The 26354-nt window shown below is 39.8% G+C and overlaps 2 protein-coding genes across 15 annotated transcripts in view; one reads left to right on the forward strand and one right to left on the reverse strand.

Moving 5' to 3' along the window:
- Positions 1-7892, forward strand: part of Tomosyn (syntaxin-binding protein tomosyn) — a 254512-nt gene extending 246620 nt beyond the window's left edge. For 12 of the 14 annotated variants that reach the window (XM_089737582.1, XM_089737584.1, XM_089737585.1 and 9 more), the window contains 4 exons: positions 127-216; positions 1159-1254; positions 1733-1857; positions 2569-7892. In XM_089737582.1, the coding sequence (XP_089593708.1) occupies positions 127-216; positions 1159-1254; positions 1733-1857; positions 2569-2831 (574 nt within the window). In that variant the 3' untranslated portion in view covers positions 2832-7892. The remainder of the gene's footprint in view (positions 1-126; positions 217-1158; positions 1255-1732; positions 1858-2568) is intronic. The other 2 variants (XM_089737586.1, XM_089737587.1) reach the window with 1 other exon arrangement.
- Positions 7893-11433: 3541 nt separating this feature from the next.
- On the reverse strand, positions 11434-25825 carry fmt (phosphatase 6 regulatory subunit 1-like protein fmt). Its single transcript, XM_089737597.1, has 20 exons — positions 25638-25825; positions 25369-25448; positions 24673-24946; positions 23646-23810; positions 23106-23301; positions 22760-22970; positions 22185-22343; positions 21524-21614; positions 20845-21007; positions 20624-20751; positions 19395-19459; positions 17643-17841; positions 17249-17281; positions 16964-16999; positions 16409-16465; positions 16062-16136; positions 15717-15772; positions 15263-15345; positions 14752-14931; positions 11434-14657 (listed from the first exon to the last, which is right to left on the reverse strand). The coding sequence occupies exons 1-20, from the start codon at positions 25695-25697 to the stop codon at positions 14458-14460; spliced, it is 2511 nt and encodes an 836-aa protein (XP_089593723.1). The 5' UTR covers positions 25698-25825; the 3' UTR covers positions 11434-14457.
- Between the last annotated feature and the right edge of the window lie 529 nt (positions 25826-26354).

Below are 26354 nucleotides of genomic sequence, written 5' to 3' on the forward strand. Positions count from 1 at the left end.
TTTCTTTATAAATCTTAACACGATAATACTTTGTCAAATACGAATGGAAAGATACCCTGTAGCTAAAGACATCGCATTGGTCGTGAGCGGCTCGCAACGAGCTGACCGGTATGTATGTTCCGGTAGCTTCCAGACACAGTCCAAACAAAGGGGTATCGTAGACCCAATGCTGAGTATTTGGGGCCAACAGCTCATTGTAAACGAGGACACCGATCAGTAAGTCTGCGAGGCGGATGCCCACGCTAGGTGCTGCCATGCTCTGTGGAGTCGCTCGCTCCTCTGTTGCATACGTTTATAGACCATATTTATTCGTTGTCCGATTTATTGAATGCTTTGGTTAGACCCCCATATCTGTTCTGTTCCGAGTGATGAAACGGACGTGGGCAAATCGAAGAATCCTATTCTAAACTCAATATTGTACAAATAAATTAGGAATGAAAAATAATACCGACAGTACATACCCATTGTTGTTAAAAAAAAAATTAAAAAAATTTTGTTAAACTATTGTATAAACTCAATGCAAAAATACTAACCTCAAAATTTTAAACCTAAAAAGGAAACTCCTAAAATTTTGCTCGTGCAATGTTTAATTGCAACTACAAAGACTAAAACAAATTGTCAAGATAAATATTGAGTGCATTCGTGATTTGCCCCGGCCTCTCCCCCGCTTGCAACCCCGCTTCTATAGTCCACTGTCTACACCCGACTGTTGTATCCACACGAACACACACGTCCACAACACCCGACACCTCGTCACATATTACAACTACTGTATCTTTTAAACTCTTGCTGTTCTGCTGTTATCCGCGATACTTTCTACGCTCAAGCATGGCCGCTTTGGAATTTTGAACTGAATTTCTCTTTCGTTTCACATTTTTCAGCTCATAATAATAATAAATGTTAGTCATGCTTTTTGTTAGACGATTTACCTTTTAGACATCAAATGAGGATGCCGGATCTTTGAGGTGAGATATTTGCCAGTATTAATCTCTGTACTTGCCTTCACTTCTGTCACTTCTGAAGACTTCCGAATTTTCGTTCTTCAATGAAAATTTCCGTTCTATTCTTCTATCTGAAACAGGTCAAAATAAAAATATTCTTTTCATAATTCTAAATTGATATGTACTGGCGTTAATGAGTGATCTGGTGGAATTTCAGGATAGCGAAGACATTCTGCTTCAGTAACCGCGGGCACGGCCTGTACCTCGCTTCGCCTTCCGAAATACAGAAGTTCACGATCGACGCTGAGTTCTGGTGAGTTTTATTATAACACTAGCGGCGCGCTCCGGATCCGCTCGGGTCTTTAACAAAAATTTCAACGATGTTGTTTTATTTTTTAAAATAAAAGAACACTTATTACGGTATAGTGTAGCTTCCAAACAGTGAAAGAATTATTCAAATCGGTTCAGTAGTTTCGGAGCCTAATCAATACAAACAAACAAACAAATCTTTCCTCTTTATAATATTAGTATATAAGTAGATTGGCAACGAGTTCTCCACAAAGATAGAAAAAATATATTGGAAAGAATGTTTTAGCTCTCAATCACACATTGCAACTATTTTTCAGAATTAAGGTATCTAATGTATTTAAAATTCTTTTCTTCCTTGTTTCTCGCAATCTTTTAAAGATTTTATTTTCTACTTACCTTCTTACAGCACAAATAATTTAGAAATCTTGAAATTGACTCTTGGATATATATACATATTATTTGAATGTATTTTTTATTTGCAGCCAACAATTGAACGAAATGCTGGGAGAAGTATTCTTGGCGCGCGACATGCCGGAGCCGCCGAAGGAGAGCTTCTTCAGGGGACTTTTCGGTGGAGGAGCGAGACCTCTTGATCGAGAGGAGCTTTGTAAGGATTTCACTTATCCACCTCAACAAAATATTATATATGACGGCTGGTTTCATGGTGATTTGAAAATGATGATGTCAGCGTCGCTGACGCCATTTTCTTCATCAATATTATTACCTTTCATAGTGACAGAAATTAAGACTCAATGACTTTCATTTGTTACATTTCAAGTGTACAACGATAACAACAGAGTGCTCCGCTCCGTTCGACTGTTCGAGCTGGAATGCTTTGTGCGACAATTATTAGTAGAAAGTGGGGGTAGCTTAGTCATTAATTCTCTTGAATACCGTTTTAAACGGTTGTGGACTTGCGTAATATTAAGGAAACAGTTAACTTTAACTATTTTTATTTTAGTTAACTAAACAGTGACGTTGCGCCCTCATATATTATATATAGTTAGAGTTAGATAATAGTTGTTGAAAATAGTTTTATATGCACAACCTTACGAGCTATGGACCAGCACATCAGCCTGAACCCTACCGAACTACGGCTCCCCCAGACTTCCTAAAGTGCAGTGCGTGTCCAGACAGCGCAGAGTTGACGAGCGTCTCTTGCGTACGATATTATAATCAAACTATACTAATTTTTATCCAATGACAGAAACGGATAAAAGTTGTCATATTTTAATGTGATCACAGTTGGCAACACCTTCAGAGAAATGAGATTTTAAGGCCAACCTAATATTAAAATTAAAGCAAGACAAAATTTCAGTCGGGGAAAGCAGTGGAAAGGCCAGTCGCACCGTCGCCAAGCACATCCCGGGGCCAGCCTCAGGCTTGGACCAGCTCGGAGTCCGGGCCTCCACCGCTGCCAGCGAGGTCTCGCGCGCTCACCAGATGGTCGTGGAGCGCGGAGACAAGCTGTCACAGCTCGAGGACCGCACCGAGCGGATGCACTCGCAGGCCGCCGAGTTCTCCTCCTCCGCGCACCAGCTCATGCTCAAGTACAAGGACAAGAAATGGTACCAGCTGTGAAGCGTCCCACGGACCCCCGTCGCGGTTTTGTACATGTCTGTATGTATAGTATAGATAAAGTAGTAAAACGAGTAGCAGTTTAGTGACGTAACTTTTCTATCGATGCTGCACTGTCGGCTCTAGGTGCTGACCTCATGAATTTCCTCGGAGGCCGATGTCCGGTCGCGTCCTTTAGAGCTTAGCTGTTGAAGTAGTCGTCGTATGGAGTGTTCGTGTAGACGCGACGAACGAACGCACAAATCGGTATCAGCAGCGAGCGTAGTGACCCGCTTCTCCGCGATCAGTCCTTCAATTATTTCTGTGCCTAGGCAAGTCTAGATTTCTTCATCAAACACGATTCCTTTGTTGTTTCGACAGCTTTACCGTCGCAGTCGACGCAGTTACCATTTTTATATAAAAATATCGATAGTTGTATCTGTACTTTCGACGATGTTTTCAAAAGTTTTTTTTTATTTTGATTACATTGGGAAAAATTAAAAATTTCTTAAATTTATTATTCGTTTAACTATTATTCTATGAAATAATAATTGGGAATTGTTTTTACAATCTCTCCCCTGTATACTTTCAATATACACAAAACATTTCCAGTCTAATTAAATCTGCGACAACTAGGAAATGTCGACAATGTTTTTGACATCGGGTCGTTCACTGCAAATGTCAATGTCACAATGACAGCTACATTCGTTCCGTGGATGACGTGATACTAATGTATTTGTTGATGTAGTGAAAATTCGTTCGCTAATTTTCTTACTACGTTAATTAAAACTACTTTGATGGTGTAGACTTAAGATTATAACAAGGTCATTTTCATTTTATATTATCAAACGTTTGGAATCATTTACAGATTTCATAGTCACGGATGACCAAGATGTTATTTGTCGATAATATGTAATGTTTATTGACAAGTTTGTTCAACTTGGTCGCTCATGTACACGATATAGAAACCCAGGCGTTTGAGAAGCGCCAACTATGTTCTTAATCAAAATTAGGGTCTTTTCGTGTCGACGACCTACGTGGATTTGATTTAATTTCGTTTTGCAAGTATTTGCATTTTAGTAAGTTTTATAAAATGGTTGACTCCACTGTCGAGATCTTGTAGACAAACTGCAGGTTTGTGTACTCGATTCTTCTTGACATACACACTATTCTAAACCGGTCCTTTTCTTTAACTGAAATTGTAAGCCGTACAAGTACTTTTGATTGTCTACGATTACAAAGTAAGAGAATTCCTAATGCCTTAATATTCCTTAACGTTACTTACTAATATGTGATACGTGCATCGTTAAAATAACTGAATACCTCTAGAAACTCTCTCGCATTCCGTCGTGTTTGAGGTTTCATTAATTCGTAATTTTTTCTTTTTCTTTTTTAATAGATATTGTGACCATACCAGTATAAAAAAGGAGTCGATCACAAATAAATAGTAATGAGCACCCAAAGTCACTCTCGGTCCGTCCGTGTTGCACCCGCGCGTCATGATACTCACGCGAGTTCGCATCCCACTCCCAGCCGCGGCCGACCGACTGGGAATTGAAAACTGTCTAAACAATAAATAAATAAATAAAAGTTTGAGTTTGTTACCAACATCAACAGCAAACTAGATGACCTCCTAAACAGTTGGAACATAATTTCTAAGCGTGCGGGATGCGAGGGAGATTCACTTCTTCTGCTTTAGATGAAAGTATTTTGACATGTGGCCAGGCCAATACTAATTTTATTATCTTTATCCAACGTAGGTTGCATTTAATTTATATTCCAATAAATGGATAATGTGAATTTTAGTACCTTTTTGCGTAAAATTGAGATTATTTAAATGTTGCTACTTATTAATAATTTGTAGATTTAAATGAGATAGATGCAAAATACTAAACAATTATTATATGAGTCAACTACGACATGCTATGGTGATCTGTATAAAGTATTAAATTAATTATATAAAATAGATAAATGTAATATTATATTATATTATATAGTTGAAATTTTAAGCATTGGATGACAATAATTTTGTTAAAGTTATTTCTCAGTTGTGTGTTAGTGTCGTGCCGTTTCGGTACATTTGATTTTCTTTTCGTGCGGAAGTTTTATTTTTATTGCATTTTTATTAATATATTTTATGTACGTAATTAAACTTTTCATTCTTAATTAGAAATGATTTAATATACTTATTCTCAATTTAAAAGCAACATTTTGAATCGCCTTATTATAAAAGCAATATTGAATTCGGGTTGCAAGCCTAAACAAGACCAATCGTTGTTGTGTCGGTGTTGCTAGCGCTAAATGTATAAATGACGCGTTAAATATTGTAAACTACTAAACGCTATTTGTATATCGCTGTGTATTTTAAGGTAATAGCAGAGATACTCGTTAAAATATTTTTATGACCTTCAGTCGGCTCAGTCTGAGCAACTTTATTATTTCAACAAATATTGGCAGTTCGATTTATTTCCAAAGCCAATGGGTTCAATGTTCCGAGGGATCCACCCTTAGCTCGTAGGCAGAGCTAATGAAGCTGTGACTTGGGAATTAAATATTTCTACTTTAGGCATATTTTCTTATTTTGGTTAGTTTTTTGCTTCCACCATGACGAGCTTGCGGCACGGTAATGAAGACTTTGATTCGAGAACGATTTTAATGAGTTTCATCTGCTTCTAATAATGATGTCCTGTAGAGTACAGAGTGTGCAGGGCGATCTCTCTGCTTCTTTACAGCCACTTCCTTACGTTACATTTATTGTTTGCTCTATCTTTACGTCCAATGTTAATTATTCGCTAAACCTAATAATTCGATAAGTTTTTAGCTTGATTTACATACCGTAGACTTGCTAGTTTTGTATATTCGCAAATATTTGAAACATTTTGAAAATAGCTTTTAACATATTTATTTTTGATAAATAATTCCAAAGGCTAGTTCTAAAAGTTGATATGCAGTAAAATGACTAATGGATCATAATATATATTTTGTTGTTAATCAATAGGTGAGGGTCACTGAAGAAACTGTGTGGTGACGTTGAAATGTAAAGAGAAATAATTTACACAATCGCACCTCTAGAACTTATCCGACACAATTGAAAATGTTGCTATTTGTGAACGGATACTTCGAGAATGTGCGTTTACAATATAACACAACAGAAACATTACTAATTTGTGGTGGTAATGGTACAGACATTCCGACTACTAGGTACCAGTACTCTGCCCAATCCTAGAACCAACCATGCGTACCGCATGAAAGGTACCGCACTGGCTCTCTCGATGCTAATAAAATATAATATCTATGAAAATTGAAAGATTACGAAAATATAATAGATAGCAATTTTAAAATTTGTTGATGTTATGTAAACTGTAGAATGTTCATTTGTCACTTCGATCCAAATATAGTTGCGACGAATTGTCTATACCTAAATGATTGCCAGCGAATAAATACCGCGGATTACTAGGTAACTGACACAAATAAGGCAGTCATTAACGACACGTTTTAATTAATTTAGTTATCTATACAAATGCAATCCTTAGATTAAAAAAAAAATGTGTTTCAATAAATGTTAAAATAATGTCTAAATACGTATATATATATATATTATTGTTACTGTTTTGTATGTAGGGGCGATAGATAGTTATGTTTAGGCAGACTTTTTTATAAATTATCGGGAGACACAGAAATTTTGTTACGATGTCCACCTGTTGTTTTAATCGATGTTATATTTTCGTAGCTATTTACAATTTTAGCTGTTGAAAAACCTGTTTGAGGCATGTCTCGGATTTTTATAGATTTTAAAAAGTGTATAAAATATTAAGTCTATTATGATAGAATACAGTGCTAATTGTGTTTATCGAACAAGAAGTCTCAAACACAGTACTTCAAAATAAATTGTAACATATGTAGTAAAATGTTCAATTTATGAAATCACAAGATGCACCTACGTAACAAAACTAAAATTCGCCAATGAATTTTTACTTTTTCTAATTTATGTGTATATATATTATAATGTGCTTTTATTGAAATAGTTGTTTTAAGAAATTGTGACTATCATAACAATATCATAACAATAAAATTAACACCTTTTAATTCAATTCTCTTTTCCGAACTTGTCTCAAACTAGGAAGAATTTTAACAAAAAAATTTAAATATTTCTTTAAACATTTTGCTGTACATGATGGGGCCGTATCTCGGTGGCATATCAATGGATATATCATAATGTATCATAACGTACCAACTACACGAGGATAAATATATACGTATACTTTTGAGAAACGGCTTACCACGGTCTCTATGGTCCCTTACGATAAACTAGTGAATAAATAATGCATTCCATTTTCACATTGTCACATTATTGACTCATTCTCTTTTCTGTAAGGATTTAACATTAACCAAATGTCTGCCCCGTCTCCTTCTCTCGCAAGTTCATTCAATACTTCACTCTGGTGCATAGTTACGAATATATTTTATTATATATTTTATAAACAGATTTCTACGATATCGTTAAAGTGCAATAAGCGTTGTTTATCAATCGTCTAGTCTGTCCTTCCAGTCCCAACTCACCTCATAGTATACAAATATTATTACTAATATTAAAAAGCATCAAGTTAAGTTTTGTTTGATTCTATCGTTGTTATTGTTGAAGTCACGTTGCTATGTAAGTTATAAACATTTACGTTTCCATAAATGCAATTAATAATAATAGATTAATGGGGATGTGCTAATAATTATAATCTTAATTACATCATTTCATTGACTGGCACGTTCCCGACGGAATCTAAAGCAAATGCTAAATTAATTTTGAAATTATGGGACTAACGTAATAATAATAAGATATGTAAATAAAGTTATAAAGAGAAAAAAACTTGTGGCAAATTAATGATTGTTATCTAAAGTAGAATCATTTCAGCGCCATTTTGTATCGACTTCAGAACGTTTCCTAGCGTCGCCACAGCGGCCACTATACAGACTGTACATAATATGGAAGCTGTTGGACTATATTATTTAGTTTGGTAGATGAATATTATAGTCATTACAATATATAAATAAATTATAAAAATATTAAAAATAAACTTATATCAAAATGTACTCTTGTTTTATTTAATTTAAATGATCAAAATTTTTTTTATCCCAATACTAAAAGTACGTCACGACTAGCAATATCAGGGGCAGCGCTGCCTACCGTTAAATACTCTCTACAAGCCTCGTTTGAAGAAGGATATGTCATAGCGCTCGGGAAACACCGTGGAGGGGAGCTCATTCCAAAGCCGGATGATACGTGTCAGAAAAAAATTCTGGAAGCGCACTGTGGATGAACGCAGTGGCTCCAGCTAGTATAGATGAACTCTACTCTGGTGGAGAGTGGTTCGACTCCTCAAAACATAGGGTGAATAGAGTGTTTAAAATAAAACAACATGTTGAGCCACTTTTTTTAATAAACCTATTGTATGATATAATACAATAACGAATATTGAATATTTCGCGTGCGTTGGGGCGCTAGAATCACTGCGTCTTTTAATAATCTCAGATATAATCTAAGGAGTTTGTTTGTACATCTACAACAACAACTAACAAAGTTCTAACTGGTAAACGAGCGTTATCTACTTAGAGCGCTTCGCATCCTCATAAACGGACAAACACAGACTCAACATTATTTGCGAAAATCAGATAATCATTATGCCACATATATACCTACATTACTTTCTCATTCAAACCAAAGTGTGGTCATTCTTACACTATTTCTTGTCTAAGCGCCTAAGGCCCAAAAGGCACATTACTCGTTAAAGGCGACAAGGCATTATGCGCCTTAATGCGACCATATTTACTAATAAAATTACAAGTATGATATACGTACATACATACACTCAATGTTTATAACGCGATCATCTATCACGATCAAATATTTAAAACCAACATATTTAATCAGGCTATATCTCAAGTTCAAAAGCGAGTCATTCATTTCCTCTTTCCAACAATCGGAGTCGCCCTTCATCCAATTAGGTGATTTATAATTTGAACTACAAACCCCATCCTAAGCGGTAGGCAGCGGCTTGGGTCTGCCCCTGGCATTGCTGAAGTCCATGGGCGACGGTAACCACTCACCATCAGGTGGGCCGTATGCTCGTCTGCCTACAAGGATAATAAAAAAAACTACAGTTTAATACAAGATTAATATTGAAAACACGAGTGAATAATTAGTGCTTCATTCAGCTCATTGATATGAGCACTTCAATTAGTAATTATGTTGATAGAATTACTACTTATTACTACTACTAAGAGGATTGTTTCTATGCGAAGAGAAAGTTTGTACTTAGCAGACTGTTGCAACCCATACGGGAATCTCAAACAACGCAGCCATTAGTATCAGTATCATATCAGTATCAGTTATGTGAGTGGAGCGAAGTCTTGTGCTCGAAGTGACTAACAGTAATAAAATCGTAAATTGTACATTTATATTTTATAATTAAATACTTTCATTTTGTTTTTGTTAATAGTCAACATTACTTCCAGTGAACTGACAGTCCTTCCACGCCGAACAGATAGAGAATGTAGTTACTGTATAAGCAGACCCTTAACTAATAATGAAGAGTCTAAATTTGTTTGTTTGTGCACCATGTGGTACTTACCGGTAATGTCAGAAGAATAGTAACACTAAATGAATCACAAAAGAAAATATCTTATACATTTAGTTATAGTTTACAATAACTTTACGAGTAACCGGTGAATGTATCACACACCATGTAATAATCAAAACTCTCCCTCTTCTGGCGAAACTTGAAAGGCTTTAAGACCACCACTTATACTTCCTTTCTAAAAAATAAAATAAAACACGTCTTATGAACGAGTTCATAGACCTTTGGTTTAGGTTCAGATTTTCCTAAATATTATTTTGCTAGATATCGATAAGTTCAACTTAGTAATTGAATAACTTTCCAATTTTTTTGAGGTAGAATTTCTGCTGAACTTCAGGATTAAATACGCATTGGCTAGGTTGAGTAGGTGTTATCTTTTAAACCAATAGACCATAATAAAATTACTTCATCGTGGCAACACGAATTTTGGTATTTTTTTAGGACACATAAAGGGGATTGCCCACTCTCCATAGTGTGCTAGGCCCAAGATGGACATCAAATATTACTATAAAAATGTACTGATTCAAATTCTTAAATGTATTGGATATCTAAAAAATATATTGAAATTGACGCCACTATTATAAAAAATATAATAAAAATAAAAACTCGTTTTGAGGTTAATTTTCTATATAAATAAGTGTCGGATTGTGAGATACTTCAAGAACTTTTCTTTTCTTAATGTTTAAGATGTTCCTAATGTATTTTTATCCAATAGGGTATAAAAACACACTTAATTCTTTAAATATCTATATTTTCTTCATCTTCATACACAATTAGTATCATCTAAAAATAGCAAAGGAGAGCATATACACGGTTTTAAATCTCGGTCAGGGTAAAACCACAATTCACACAATGTTTTTTAGTCGTAGTATGAAACGTTATTGATAAAAGTAAAATAAATCGAAGAAAAATCAAAACACATCCATTTTGTACGCAAGCACAACACCACCATTTTGTACGCAAGCACAACACCACAAGCTCTAAGTGTATAATCTATGCCACAAGCAGCAAGCGAAGTGTCAGTCAGTCAGATTAAATTCAGTGTTGTCAGTATAAAGAAAAATAATTACATGAAATTCATATATCGATTATTTTTTTAAATAACCGATAATTGATTTATATCTTAATCTTGTTTTTACGAGTACACATTATTTTTTATGTTTTTGTTTTAGTTGTACATATTTAAATAACAATACTAGTAACGTTTTTTTTATTGCTTAGATGGGTGGGCGAGCTCACAGCCACCCTGGTGTTGCTAAGTGGTTACTCGAGCCCACATACATCTACAACGTAAATGCGCCACCCACCTCGAGATATAAGTTCTAAGGTCTCAAGTATAGTTACAAATTAAAGTCCAATGGGTTTGTCTTCGATGTTATTTTATGTGCATAAAATCCATTAAAATCGTTTGATTAATGATAATACTTAAAATGATTTATTTATATGTTTTATTTATATACTCAAAATATTTACTTCATACGTAAAAGGTTTTGAAGCTGGCAATATATTTCCCGCAAAAATAAAAATCCTTGTTTTTTTCAATAGAGTTACTTTTTTTAAAGTACTTATTGTAAACTATAGTGGCGCTTATTTGCAAGAAAGTAAATGCATATTTATTTATGACAAAATTAATGCACTAAGTATTTTTTCTATAATCTATTGTCCGCTTTGGGCCGAAAATGGGCCATCCCCTTTAAATTATCAATTTGAAAGCGTTTTGTTCGAAGCGAATCCAACACCAGGATATTCTAAAAATAAGGTAATTCAATCTCTAGTATTCGTCTTGAATCCAAATTGAACAGGACTAAAGCAACAAATGTCTTGTAGATGAACTGGTTGTGTCGAGTCTGAGAGCGCGACAAGCGGAACTCCACTGGCACAGTTGTTGACTTCCTGAAGATAACGGTCCAAAACTACAAATATTTTAATATGTATTTTCAGACGTATATATTAAGATTGACCATTTCAATATTATTAACTAAAAAAAACGCACAAAAGACGGTAGCTATATAGGTTTATTATAATACAAAAACTTATCACAAATTCGCTGTTCAATCTTACAATACACAGCGCGAACGAACAACACGCGCTTTGTACAAACATTCATATATTTCACTACAAAGAAACAATAATGGATGAAGCCACAGCAGCTCTACCGAGAGTGACCGGGAGTGTGCGGAGGAGGGCGGGGCCTAAACAATCTGAGAATTCGGACTGCGGGGCAACAGCTGCAGTATTGATGTTCATCAGCGACAATGAACACTCAATGTCAAGCGGGCCGTGGTCTCGTGTTCGAAGCCATTAAAATGGTTAGGAAATCTAATTTGAAAACGTATGAATCCAATGCTGACGGAAACTTCTGAACAAAATGAATATGCAATTTCGAAAAGGGCACATCTCTGAAAATGTAAAATGTTCAGGAAATGGAAAAAACTAATTATTTTCTAAATGAGTGTAAAATTTAAGATATTAACTTTTGAGGTTTATTTTAGTGTTAATTAGCAATTGAAAATTACTGGAATTATTATAAAATGGGTGTAGGTAAGCCTCAAAACTACATGTATATGAAAAAACGTATTTGACAAAATATGCGACATGTGCCCTTTTCGAAATTGCATTTTCAAATGTATTATAACTCATATCCGTTTCTAAGCAGCGCCCGCGCACGTCCGCCACTCCCCGAGCGACGGCGACAAGCTCGTCGCGGTTCGTTCTCGACAATCTGACGTTCACCGGACCGAAGCCGGACCGAAACCGGACCGGAGCGGAGCCGTGGATGCGGTTTCAATTATAGATTTAGAAGAGAAATTCAATTTTGTAACAGCTTTATAATTTATATTTAATTGAATTTATAGTGTTTTTTTTTACATCTAAAAGAAATTAGAGACTAGCCTTGAAATGATTACTGAATGAATAATGAAATATTTGGCTAATGTTTAATTGTTCACTTAACAAATTGTAGACGGTCTAGCAATATGCAGCAATGTGCAGAGCGCGGCGACACAGACACGATGTAATTGTTCATAGTTGAGTCCGTCGTTTGTGACGATAGAGTCGCGGAACATCTGGGCGCAGGTCTCAGTGAATATAGCTCGTTAGCTCGCACTTGCACTCGCACTCGCACTCGCACTGGTTACGTCATGCGCTACATACTTAGTGCAACTAGATCCAAAGTGTAAAAACGTAAGCTACGATATGGCTTCACAATATGTCTGAGGGCGCACTATATGTGTGCACAATGTGTGTCCATTTCATACGAATGCCCAATTCAATTCATACTGATTACATGTGCGCACATTTCCTTAGTTATCAATTAATAAATTGTTTTAAAACTTCACATTCGCCTAGACGATCCGTTACCGGCATTTGATCCAAATAAACAAAATAATATTTGCTATAAGTCGAAGTGAAGAAGTCGCTACCGACACGGACATGTGTAATAAGTACAACTGAATTATGCGTAACGAAACCTTACGAATTGATAAAACATTCGCGACCTGTGAATAAATACATCAGGGACGTGCCCCGCGGTCCTCCGCCGGCGTGACGTCACGGGGGGCCGGGGGCGGGGCGCGGGGACCGGGGGGACCGGCTCGCTATTCAGCTGATCACTTTTAACGACTACCCTCGATGATATTTAAACTTATTCATAAAATAATTTTAATTACATTTAAAAAAGTTTTCAATCCAAGGAACACTCGCCTCGTTCTGAATACGTCCGTGTCGGGCTCGTATCGGCTTCTATAAAAATACGTCCCTAGACTCGATAACTCGATTTGAACACTTTTATACTAAGCATATTTAAGGCAACGTAGTCACGAGACGAAAACTTTTCAAATAATCACATTATCAATTTCAAAACGACCTCGATCTCCCTCTCTCTCTCTCTTTCTCGCCAGTCGTCGTCTTCTGAGATAGAGAGAGACAAGCTGATTGAGGTGGAATGGTGGCGAGCGGCCGCGGTCGTGTAGCTCTAAATCAATCACGATTATTTCTATGCAATGCAATTATGTTTCTAAAACATTTTGAAACAAGACGTCGCCTTTTAAATAATGGGAACGGATATTATCAATAATAGATATGTCATCCTGAACAAATAGACGTATCATTAACAATAAGTATGTTTCGAAAAGAAAACGAACCTAAAGAACAATTGTCACGTTTCTTGATTACCTACTTTTTTTTAAATGGCTCACACGGATCTGGATTTATAACAAATTTGAGATTTTTTAAAATTATAACAATAACTAAAAGTACTCTTTCTATTACGATCACAGTGAGTATTTCAATTTAATTTATCTACGGGCTCATAGCACTATTCTCAATAGCGGCCGCCGCTGTGGTCCCGGGGCCCGCATGGGGGCGCGGTGACCGGCTGCGAGCGCCCGGGGGGCTTCGTAACTCATTATCGCAATTCAAGAGCTCCCTTTCACCTTCATTAAAGTTAGACATCAGAGCTATTAAGTCGAATCTAGGAGATTTAGAATTTATTATATCTGAGGACGAATCACACTGAAATATGTCTGTATACGTTGTACAGTCTGTTACAGGGACGGGCGGAGGACAGGTTGGGGGACAGGTAGGGAACAGATGGGGGACATGAGGGGGACGGGCGTGGGACAGGTGAGGGACAGTTCGGGACAGATAAATCCGACCCTATAGCTCTGATGTCTGTTTAAAAATATCCTCAACCTAACGTTGCTAGTTCGTTAACAAAATATACAAACATGAATAGTTTAACTAAGAACAGTGCGGGAGACGGTCGCTCGGCCCGCGGGCGCGACCCGGTGTCGTCCGGCCGCTGTGAGGCTCTGTCGGGGACCGCTCGTCATATTCGATTTGGAACCTGCGGCCTCTGGACTCGCGAGACCCCTAGACCTCAGTCCGAAGCCCCCGTCCGTTCCTTCCTCGAGACGTTACTGAGTCGGGGCACGAGGCAACAACGATGTTTTGTGATTTCTAATGAATTAGAATTAAATATGTACAACGGGGAGGGGGCGGAGGGAAGTGGAGGGGTGAGATCAGCTGGTGGGGGGGTCGGGCATGTTGAACGCGGGGTCCAGGTTGGCGTTGACGATGTTGGCGATGGCGTCCGGGGTCATGCCGCTCATGGCCGTCAGCAGGTTGTTCGCCAGTTCGGCCGTCGACGCTTCGTCCAGACTCTTGTCCGCCTCGAGCTTCAGATCCCGAATGCCAGTCTCTAGTTTTGTTGCGGGTTCCTCTGTGGAGAACAAATAAACTACATAAAGACAGGATCGCGGACAGCTCTGCTCTGTCGAGTTGCGCACGTAGGGCCGACCGAGCAAGCAACTCACCGGCGGGCGCGGCGGCGGGAGCGGTGGCGGGCGCGGGAGCGGGCGCGGCGGCGTCGCCGTACGCCCAGAACGCGGAGAGGTCGCTTGAGGCGGAGGGCGCGTCGAACTGAGCCCAGCCCTCCCCGGCGCCTCCGACCGTCCCCGCGGCGCCCCCGCCCGTACCCCCTGTCGACTCCCACGCTGTGACGAACCAACAACAAATGTATTGCTTAACATATGTATGCAATACTATACAAGAACAAATATGCAAATTCGATAAATATTTTAACATTAAACAGCACAGTAAATAGTGAGTAAGGTAAAATCAAGTTTTCGTTAACAGACAATCGATTTCAAGTAAATTATTTAAGAAGCAAATATATGTATTCAGAATAAATAAATATAAGTGAAAGCTTATAGAAGTGAAAGAGAAATCTTTTTCCATTCTCCCTAAAAAGATCATTTGAAATTATTGATAATTATAATAAAGGGGACACTAAAATTGACTAAAGTGATCGTGAGGCAGACTTACGCGAGCAGTCCCGGAGTACGTCGATGGCGCGGCCCGGGGGCGCCTCCAGCTCGGCGTCTCCGTCGGGGGCGTCGTCCCACATGCTGGGAACGGAAATAGCTCAATTCGTACAGCTCGCACGCGCGTTGTCGCGGCTTATCAACTAAGCTCTGGCACGTGTGCGCCGTGTCTGTACATTTTTATATCTATTCACTGCGTAAATCCGCGCACCCATCTTTATATTCTGTTTCGTCACCTCTCCTACAGCTTCCTTCAAAAAGGTTGAGTCGCAGTACCCGGGGGGGAGCGGGGCGTCCCCTGTGGAGTGGCCGCCACAAACGGAGCGATCATCAGTCTCCAGAATTATAAGGCTTGTTTTTAACAAGTTCGAGAAGAATTTTGGGAAAGTTTCGACAGGTACCAGAGGTCCAAGCGCCCTGGGGGAAGGGCGCGCGCGGGGGCCGCGGGTACTCACTCGTCGTCGAAGCGCCGCCCGGCTAGCTGCAGGAAGCTGCTCCTGGCCGCTGACATCTGCTCGCGGGGAAACGATCATTATTAATTGATTCCAACTCTAAATTTAAACTAAATTTTTTAAATTTAATAAGTCTTGTGATGTATTAGGACGCCACATTTTGTAGCGGATTCGGCGCTGCGGAGGAGTGGTCCCCCCGTCACGACAGCTCTGACGGCCTTCGTATCAACAGTCAGCCCAGAATTGAACGATATTCATTTTGCAAACAAACACAAGCTACAGAAATAGAATGCGGACAGTAGCGCGAGCGTCCCCGGCCTGCGCAGGCGCAAGAGGAGCGTCTATTACCTCGTCCCCGGATTCGTCCCCCCGGTCCTCGGCGAGGGTCCCGGAGGCGGCGGCGTGCGCGCTCGCCGTGCTGATCTGTCGGTAAACAATTGTTCATTAATTACACACGCTCACGTCACTGGCAACTCGTACGAACAAAATTAAATAATAAATATAAAGATGTTTTCTAAGCAATGATTTTTCAGTTCAAAATATATTATCAATCTAAGTGATATCGTGATCAATGTGTTTTATCGCCTTGAAACATGAGGCCGGCGCCCGGAGCGCGGACAGACCACCGACATCCCAGGATGATACAAAAAGGCTCTGCACCATCCCGCTGCTGCTGTCCGGGGGCAAGGTCTCACCTCGAGCGCGTCGTCGGCCCGGTCGTCCATGGCAGCTGAGGTGGCCATGTCAGCGTACTGTCAACAAATTTATATTCATTTATTCTATTCCAATATTGATTGTCTAAATAATTTAACTTTATACAAAAAAGATAAAAATTTATAAACACAGCAAGCAGCTCAGCTTCTCCCCTCGGTCCCCTCATGGGTTCGGGGAGGACGCGCGCTGCGTCGCCGGGCGGGGGCCGGGCGGGGGCCGGGCGGGGGTCGGGCGGGGGCCGGGCGGGGCCCAGGCGGGGGCGGGGGCAGGGCGGGGCGGCTCCCGCCTGTCTGCTGTCGGAGTCGAGAGTCAATCGATATACGGTCCATGTGTGAGTTCGATCTCGTCCCTCAGGGCGGGCGGCGAGTTTGACATTGTGGTGTCTGTGGATTCCTGCGATGATTGGACGCCAGGACGTTTATGCAAAAATTAAAAAATAATGCGCCGAGAGGTCTTCGAAGTACACGTGCCGCGGAGAAGGGGGCTCGACCAACTTCGGGAGGCGACCGCAGCCGGCGCCTCCCGACGGTACTCACGTCGTAGTTGTCCGCCGGGTCCACCATGTTCTCGACCTGCGAACAGACCACACCGCGCTGTACTATTGCTCTCGTGTGAAGCTCTGCGGGTCCGGGTGTGCGCAGGGACTACTTATTTTAACGACACAATTTGCTTTTTCTGACGAATCGTGTTGCGGGTAATAACATGTACTTTTAGGTGATTAAAATAATATTTTGTGTATTAATAAAAGTTTAAAGTATCATAATTTGCTTTTAAATGAACCGTTACAGTTACGTCTACTTTTGTGTAAAATGAATAGTTACCTCAAAGGAGTGCTCCGACGGGTAGTAGCCGCCCTGCAAACACAAGCACAACGTATTTAACACTGTGATATTACACCGCCGCGCGCTCGAGCTCAGCGTCTCGTTGTTATTGAGAGATATGTTTTTGTAGCGAGCAGTAGTGGCCGGCGCTAGCAAGGCGCCGCCGCGGGGATATAGGGGGACATGCAGTCTTGTGTATTTAGATTATCATGCAGTATCTGTTGACGGCAGGAATAGACAGGGCGGTGACAAGAAGACCCTTCGTTTTGCCTCGAGGGCTCTGTCGGGTGTTTCGACCTTGGGGTGAACCCGCAGGATAATCCGGACACAACAATACTACTAAAATGTTAGTTATGTGTTGAGTGTGCATAGTGGAGTGTGGCGGGGCACGTACGAGCGGCGTCTCGTGCACGTCGAGCAGCGGCTGCAGCTTGTCGCGGTGGAAGCGCGCCCAGCGCTCCGCCCAGCGGGGGCCCCCCGCCGTCCCCGCCGCGCCCCCCGCACCCCGCGCCGCCTGCAGCGTCTCCGGAGCCACCCGCGCCACTCGCGACAAGCACAGCACCACGTGGCCCATGTACCCGCGCCGGGGGACCCTGCGGCAAACAGCTGCGGGTTACTGCGTGCTCTGTTAACTAAACTGAACCATCGTAGTATGTGTAGCAGTTCATACGTCTGCCTGCTGGACTCAAATGCCATTTCCGACAAATGTGACGAACAGGACTCAACGTCCTTCTGTCATGTCTAAGATCTATCTATCTAACGGTAGGCAGCGGCTTGGTTCTACCCTGGCATTGCTGAAGTCCATGGGCGACGGTAACCACTCACCATCCGTGAGGTATGGCCCACCACCAGGTGGGCCGTACGCTTGTCTGCCTACACGGGCAAGAAAAAAATAATGATAATAATAATTTGTTTTTTTTTATTTCTTTAATATATTTTGTACACACAGCTGTTAGAAAAGACAATAAGGATACAGAGTACAAGGGCACTACTTATTTCATGTTGAAATCTCTTACAGTAGGCCCGCAAAAGGAAAGAAGAATTAGGAACACAAACCTAGTGCATACAGTAAACATTACATATAATAATATATACATATTACAAGATACAAAACAATATATATACATACAAATACACACACACACACACACACACATATATAAATATAAATATATATATATACACACATATACTTACTTTATATTATAATACATTGTACAAATATATATACTTTATTTAAGATGGTAAGGATAAATAGTGTTCTTTAACAGATTTTTTGAATGCTGCTATGGTTTTGCACGCTCGTATGCTTGGAGTGAGGGAATTCCAAAGTATAACTGCTTGTACAGAAAACGATTTTGCGTAAGCATGTGTTTTATGAACAGGGCATTTGAGGAGAGTTTTAATGTGTGTTCTACAAGGAGCAAGGGAGGGACGGGCATAGGTAAAGCGATCACGTAAATATTGTGGGTAGTTAGGATTATGTAGGATATTAAATAGGAAGCACAATATTCTAGTATTTCTGCGGAAACGGACTGGGAGCCACTTGAGCTTTTTGCGAAATTCAGAAATATGATCATATTTTTTGAGACCAAAAATAAAACGGATGCACAAATTTTGCAAACGCTCAAGCTTATTGAGAAGCTCCTCAGTGGCATCCAAGTAGCAAGCATCGGCGTAGTCCAAAATGGGTAAAATGAGACTTTGGGCAAGAGAAATTTTAGTTTCGAAAGGCAAAAAATATTGGAGACATTTGAGTGAATGGAATGCAAAGTTAACTTTGCTACTAACATTGTTAACCTGCTCATTCCAGCTTAAGAAAAAGTACGCCGAGTACGCCTACGCCAAGGTTTTTAACAGTTTCACTAAAGACAATTGGTTGGCCATTCGATATGAGAGATCCAATTGCAGAATGATTTAATGCACGAATAGCATATCTACTACCAATTATGATGGCCGGTGTTTTGTTGGCATTGAGTAAGAGTCCATGAGACGTTGCCCATAATATCTATCTATAATATATATTGAAACGTATATCCGCGTGTGTATCAGTCTCTGGGTCCACTTGGGGGCCAAATGTCCGGGCGCGACTTGTCCCCGGCTACTAGTTAGTGTCCGGCCGGTCACTGTTCCAATATCCACTTACTCTCTATTTTCGTTCTCCTCAAAGGCATCCATCAGTCTCGTCACCAGGTTACATTCTTCGAATAACTGAAATTAGTAAAAAATATTTTTAAATGGAATTGTAATTAATTGTCCAATGTTTTTGGGTTGAAGATACAAAGCATATTTGTGTACATTATTGGCAGTAGGTGGCATCGTGGCCACGCGCGGGGACCAGCATGTCCCATACAACTATCAATGATTTTACAAAAGTTTTTCAGTTTTTATTCATTATGCGGGAACAATATTTTGAGTTGAACACTTGGGTTTAGCAGTAAACTCTGATATAACCCAATAATGATATACTATTGAAGTAGCTATAATATCGGGTACAGAACCAATCTTTGACACTTTACAGATGAATTTGACTGAGCAACTGATGGTGTATATCAATAAAGACACTTTTCAATAAACAATCACTCAATGTACCAACAAAAATCATTTGTGACTGGACGCAGCCCACCCGTGAACAATGATGATTTCAATACAAATGTGATCAACCAGATGTATTAGGATTTACAAAGATGGACCGGAGAAACTTTAAATTTACACATTTTTTAATTATAATAATAAAGTACAGACTTAAAAAATATTAGTTACTTTCTAACTTTAATATTCACGAGGGTTTTTATACTTTCTGCAGAGAAAATGCTATTATAAATTTTTAAGGGTTTAATGACAAAGGGAAGATCTTCCACCATGGGGTGATGTTGTTGTTCGGAACTTGTATATATGCATGTTTATCTTGAAAATGTCGTGGCCACTGTCAAATATCTTAAGTTTGTATGGTGGCAACGGCCACAATCTCATGACCATAAAAAAAAAATAACATCGTCATATTGAGTGTGGCAGCCCTAGCACTATTCACTACTAGCATAATGTTTTCAATACCAGGTTTTTTTAGCGCATATTTCATTGAATCCGCAATAATCATATAATTTATAAATATTCTTGTATGAATCCTCACAAAGTATTATTTTTTATGAATGGTGACTCCGCAGACCCTCTTTGTCTTATGGAGATGATTGGCTATCCAGTATAGTCACGGGAAGCTCGTTTATAAGCGGCTGAAGTTGTAGTTTGTATATATGTTTTAGGCATCTGTCAGATACCTTGTGTTCTATGATGGTTACCGCAACATTCTATTGGTTGATTGAATGAGTTCACGAGCAAACCCTACTCCACAGCAAGGGGTATGTCGTGGGTACGTACGTGTCGCGCGTACTGCGGTCGGTGCGCCTGGTTGCTCAGCGCGTTCTTGATCATCGTGTACACCTCCGCGTGCAGGAAGTTGTTGTCCGGGAACTCGAAGAACATGTCCAGCATCACTCCGGGAGTACCTGCAGACGTATACTACTAGTCTGAATAACCGATGTAGATGTAACAGCACATTGTGTACAAGCCTGTAGTCGGACCCCGCGAGCTCTACTTACCTAGCGTGAGTAGAGTGGTCGCCACGTCGTCTACTTCGGAGAGGGCCAGGTGTGCCAGCAGCGCGGCCACCTGCACTCGCGCGTGGCCCACGCGGCCCGCCCCCCGAGCCCCCTGCTGGCCCCCCGCCTGTCCCCAGTCGCGACCCTTCAGGCGCACATCGTCCTAATAAAACAACACGTACTTCACAATTGTGAGAATTTTTTTTATTGCTTATATTGGTGTACGAGTTCAGCCCACCTGGTGTTAAGTGGTTACTGGAGCCCATAGACATCGAGAACGTAAATGCGCCACCCACCTTGAGATATAAGTTCTAAGGTCTCAAGTATAGTTACAACGGCTGCCCCACCTTTCAAACCGAAACGTATTACTGCTTCACGGCAAAAATAGGCAGGGCGGTGGTACCCACCCGCGCGGACTCACAAGAGGTCTTACCACCAGTAATTACGCAAATTATAATTTTGTGGGTTTCATTTTTATTACACGATGCTATTCCTTCACCGTGGAAGTCAATCGTGAACATTTTTCACAAATAGTTATTCGCAAACCGCCTTGATCGTAAACGCCCCTCTTCTCCCAAAGGAAGTTGAAGTCAAAACTAGGGTCGGAGCAGATATGCAGATACAAAAGAGCCATTGTTATTTGTTAGTGTGCTGTACTGTGCTGCACTGGGGCACTCACGGGCGGCGGCTGCAGCAGCGCCTGGTGCAGCAAGGGCAGGTGCGGCGCGATCGCCAGCTCCACGCTGGTGCGCTCCGACTCCGCGTCTGGACTGCAATATATAAAGAAAATTCGTAATCGGTTTATCAAAACGAATAAGGATATATGTTCAGCAAGTTAACCGTTTAGTTCCTAATAGGCTATATTTAAAAATGTGGTGGTAAAGGAATGATTGAAGAGTTAATCGGATGTGAATTATAGGAAAGAACTTCAGTTCCAGTATTTAAAAAAAATGGGTATTATTGAGAGTAGTAGAGTAGTCAGAAGGTTGCGTGTTCAAATCACGTCGGGGTCACCAGTGTGGAAGGTTTAAACGACAAAGGGAAGATCTTCCTCCGAGCGGGTGATATTGTTCAGTAGACCAACGGTCCAAATGTTGTTGTTCGGAACTTGTATATATGCAAGCTTATCTTGAAAATGCCGTCAGCGAGATTCAGGCATCTGTCAAATATCTTGCGTTGTATAATGGCTACCGCCACAAATCGTATTAAAGATTGAGGGTAATTTAAAAAAAATTTGAGCTAACACGAAAAAAGTAATGTTATAATTTCGTGACTGAAATGTAATGTAATATTTCTTGTAAGCAATGTAACATAATCCTTGGGTCGCGGTGGGCACTCACAGGATGGGGTCCCGGTGCAGCAGGGCCCGCAGCAACAGCGCGGCGTGCACCAGCGCGGAGTCGCGGCGCGGCGCGGGGCTGGTGAAGGCGGCTTGCAGCACGCCGCGCACGCCCGCCGCGCCCCCCACGCGCCCGCACAGCCACAGCGCCGTGCTGGACCTGCACCCGCACGCTGCTATTCACAATCAACTCTCCCACCGCAATTACGCATTTTTATTCACTATATTCAATCTGCCTCTTTGTACAGGATAGGAATTTTTACTTAAAATCAATAAGAAAAACATAAAAAGAAATAATAAAAGAATCGTAGGCAGCGGCTTGGCTATGCCCCTGGCATTGCTGAAGTCCATAGGCGACGGTAACCACTCACCATCAGGTGGGCCGTATGCTCGTCTGCCTACAAGGGCAATAAAAAAAAGTTCATAAAATGATCTATTAAAAAACTATTTCTACTTTTTCAATTACAAAACTTCGCTGCGAGTCTGAACCTTCAAGATTAGATCATAGGCACAGTCGCCGCTATCGGTGGAGGTCACCAAGTGTTACGTGTACCCCGGATCAGCTCGACCACTCACCACGATGAGCATCCCTCCACAGCGCATCCATTGAGTATGAGGTCGCAAAGTAGTGCGGCAGCATTGGCCGACGCGACTCCCGCCCTGTCCCCCGCACCACCTATTCTGCCGCCGGACCTCCTGCGGGGTCCCCTGCCAGCGCCCTTGGATGAACCCCCGCCTATATTGCCGCCCTCGCCGGACCCTTCTCCATTCTCGTCCGTATCTGATTCTAAAATTTTTTTGGTTCTATTGGTGTACATGAACAAACAATGTTTAATATATAGCCAAATCTTATTTTAAGTAGTTAATAAAATCATTTGTCAATCAATTTGTGTCACTAAAATCTCGATGCCACTAACATTACCTTCATTATCAGAATCTTTATTTCCCTCGTGATGCTCCTCATTGTGATTCGGTTCAGTAACGTTGTTCTCCTGATCGATATGAGGATCTGGCTGCTGAGGTTCGTTCTCTATGGGCTCTGGAGACAACTCCTCGGGGACGTATGTACCGCATATTATCTGGATCAAGGATTCTAGGAGCTGATGTTCTTCGAACCACTAGGGAAATCAAATATCCATGATCACATCAATCTTTTAAAAATATGTACCATTTTGGAAAACTCTTGTGGCAATTGTAGTATCACTCTCAATTATTTCGATTTAGTCAATGGCACAATATTACGAATAAAAGTGGCATTAGCAATGTTGCAATGCAAAAACTAAAGGCTTTGTTAGTAAATAAATAAAAATTCTTAAATACCTATCTAATTTTGGTACAAATTGAATATGTCCCCACAATTTTTTATTTGGGAATTCATTGCATCCATCTAAAATTAATCTAAATTAATGTTTGAAGAACTTTTGATTCGGAAGTAGTTTTAAATTGCAATGAAAGATTTTACCTCCATCACAATCTTGTGGAACAGGTCATCGAGACGTATGAAATATTTAAAGATATCTGCAATGGCTGATGTCGCAATGTGCCGCAGCAGGTTTGGAAGAAAGTCGCGACGTGATTTGAAGAAGTCCAGCACTCGCAGGCACACTATGTGGTACAGGTAACAATCCTAATAAAAATAACATTGAAACTGTTAAGGATGACCTTCATATACTATTTCTTGTTTCCTTAAGAGACCTTTCCACCTTCACCAAGTTAGATTGGAGAGCACAGATTCAGCCAGAGGAGATTTGTTGCCTGCTACCTAAGCATTTCCATATTTTTTTAGACAGTTTTTTAGACAATTACATAGAGCAATAGCACAAGATAGCAGATAAACACTCCTCATGTGCCCACCAGTCCAATACGACTGTGGCATTTTATTAACCAGCTTGTTTAACTGAACAACGGGCATAACAGTATCTTTTTGTATAAATTTACATTTGCCATTAAGTGGTCGAAAAAAATAATTTGTTCTTGTGTAACTACTAGTTATGACTCAGTTTCTTTTGCATTTTTCATGTGATCTACATGTTGATACTGTATATATGTTTGGCGTTGATGTACCTTTTGTAGAACACTCTGTATATTCACATATAACTGAGATTCAAGTAATTACATTTTGTAAAAAAACCAAACCTACAAAAAATATAATTTGCATAATTGGTGTAAGTGTATCATAATCCTGTATGGGTAAATACAACTATTCTGCCTGTCTGCCACAAAGCAGTTTTGATGTCTTTGGGCTCTACTAAGCACTTAACACAAAGCTATTTTTTTATTCACATATATTTAAAAAAAATTGCAAAATTCTGCAATCAAATAATTTAATCAAAAATGTCAGTATAATACACTAGTGATGTGTTCTAGCATTTAGAGGAACTTCAAAATATGGCATAGGGAATGAATCTATTAATCTAATTCAAGACATTAGATCATTTAAGCCTACTAGTAAAACTAACCCTAGTTTTATATTATATTTGTAGACAAACCTGTTTTGTACTACGCTCTAACAGCATTTCCACTGTTTTGCTGAAATATGAAGCCAGTAGTGGATTTAAAGGTGGATCTCTGTTTATGAAGTCACATAGCCTATTCATCTGCACAGTGTCCAGTGAGAGGCGGTCGTTGAGCATCGGAAGCTGGCTAGTGAGGACCTCACAAGCAATGCTTGCATGGCGATACTGCTGGGCAAGCTCCACATTCTTCGGAGGTTCTTCAGTTATTAATGTTATCAGTTCTGCCAGTATTTCTGGTTTTGTAAGACTGAAACAAACAGACAACTCAATAACAAAAACATGTATCTATTCTACAAAATCATTGTTATAATGTTTCTGTTTTTTTATTGAATTCATAAGTGCAATCAGTTTTGGGCCCACCTGATATTATTACTGACACCCAAAGACCCTACTAGAGAGTCCAATTAATGTCACAGTTTTATCTATTTTAATTGTGTAAATAGAAAACACTAAGACACTTCTTTATTCATAATTTTTGTTTACTTAATTTCATTTGTGACCATTGTTAATAGCATTCAGTTACCCAAAATTGTAATATTTGTTGAAAAAAGACGGTCGCATTGCGAATACAAAAACAAACACTAAGTATATACTGGATTACTTGCATATTATCACATGATAAATTGATATTTTAAATCATTAAATTTGAAACCATTGTGAAATACTCACAATTGTATGAGCGCTTTATTATCAGCCTTACATTCTTGTATAATATCATCAGCTTCTAAAACTTGGGCAAGGGTAAAATTCTGAAACAATTTTTTTCTTTTAAACTTTCTGCATCACACCTCAAAATGTATTTATTGCGAAGTCGTTGCACACATAGACTTAAATTCGAGATGAGCACTCTCTTAAAATATAAATAACAAAAAGCAAGCATGAATTTAAACAGTGAAAAGTGGAATCATAACCACGAAATTGGTGTTCCAAAAGCATACCTGCTCCTTCAGTAGAACATTTAAAGTTCTAACTGTAATATAGTTACCGCTCCAAAACATTATTACAATTAATAAGTACAAAACAGGTAATTTTAATCTAAATCCATAGAAAAACGTATTAATGTAGTTTTTTGTGCTCCGCGATAAGCACAAACGAACGATTCATTTTTGACAGTTTTTTTTTCTTTTGTATTAAGTAATCTGGGCTCCAACCCTTTGGCCAGATACTTTTGAATGATTTGCCAATTGAACAGTGAAGAAGAATAAAATGAAATTGATTTATCTATAATTTAATGAAATGAAATAATGAAATTTGCTATAACTTCAATGGACTTTTTTAAAGAACATCGTCATAGTAATAGTGCAAGAGCCCGCGGCGGCTAGAACTTCGTTATTCTATAAAGGCTGAAACTTCCTCTGTTCTTGACCCCAATATAGGTAAGAACGATCAGCGACTTGGGCAGGTATCAAGTAGTAAAGTTGTCTGAAATAGTAGGTACCTCAAATATATTAAAGTAGCTTAGAAGAGCTGTAAAGAAGCTCAGTTTTTCTATTATGTAAGTATTTAGGTAAATGTAAAATCGTTTGAAAGAGGACACTACAAGACGCCTACAGGCATTCGAGATGTGGTGCTACCGTCGCATGTTACGCATTAGTTGGACGCAGAGGGTCAGGAATGAAACCGTGTTTCAACGCGTTCATATGTCCCGGAAAATG

This window comes from Bombyx mandarina, chromosome 23 (genome assembly GCF_030267445.1).
Source record: "Bombyx mandarina strain Sakado chromosome 23, ASM3026744v2".
Lineage (NCBI taxonomy): Eukaryota > Metazoa > Arthropoda > Insecta > Lepidoptera > Bombycidae > Bombyx > Bombyx mandarina.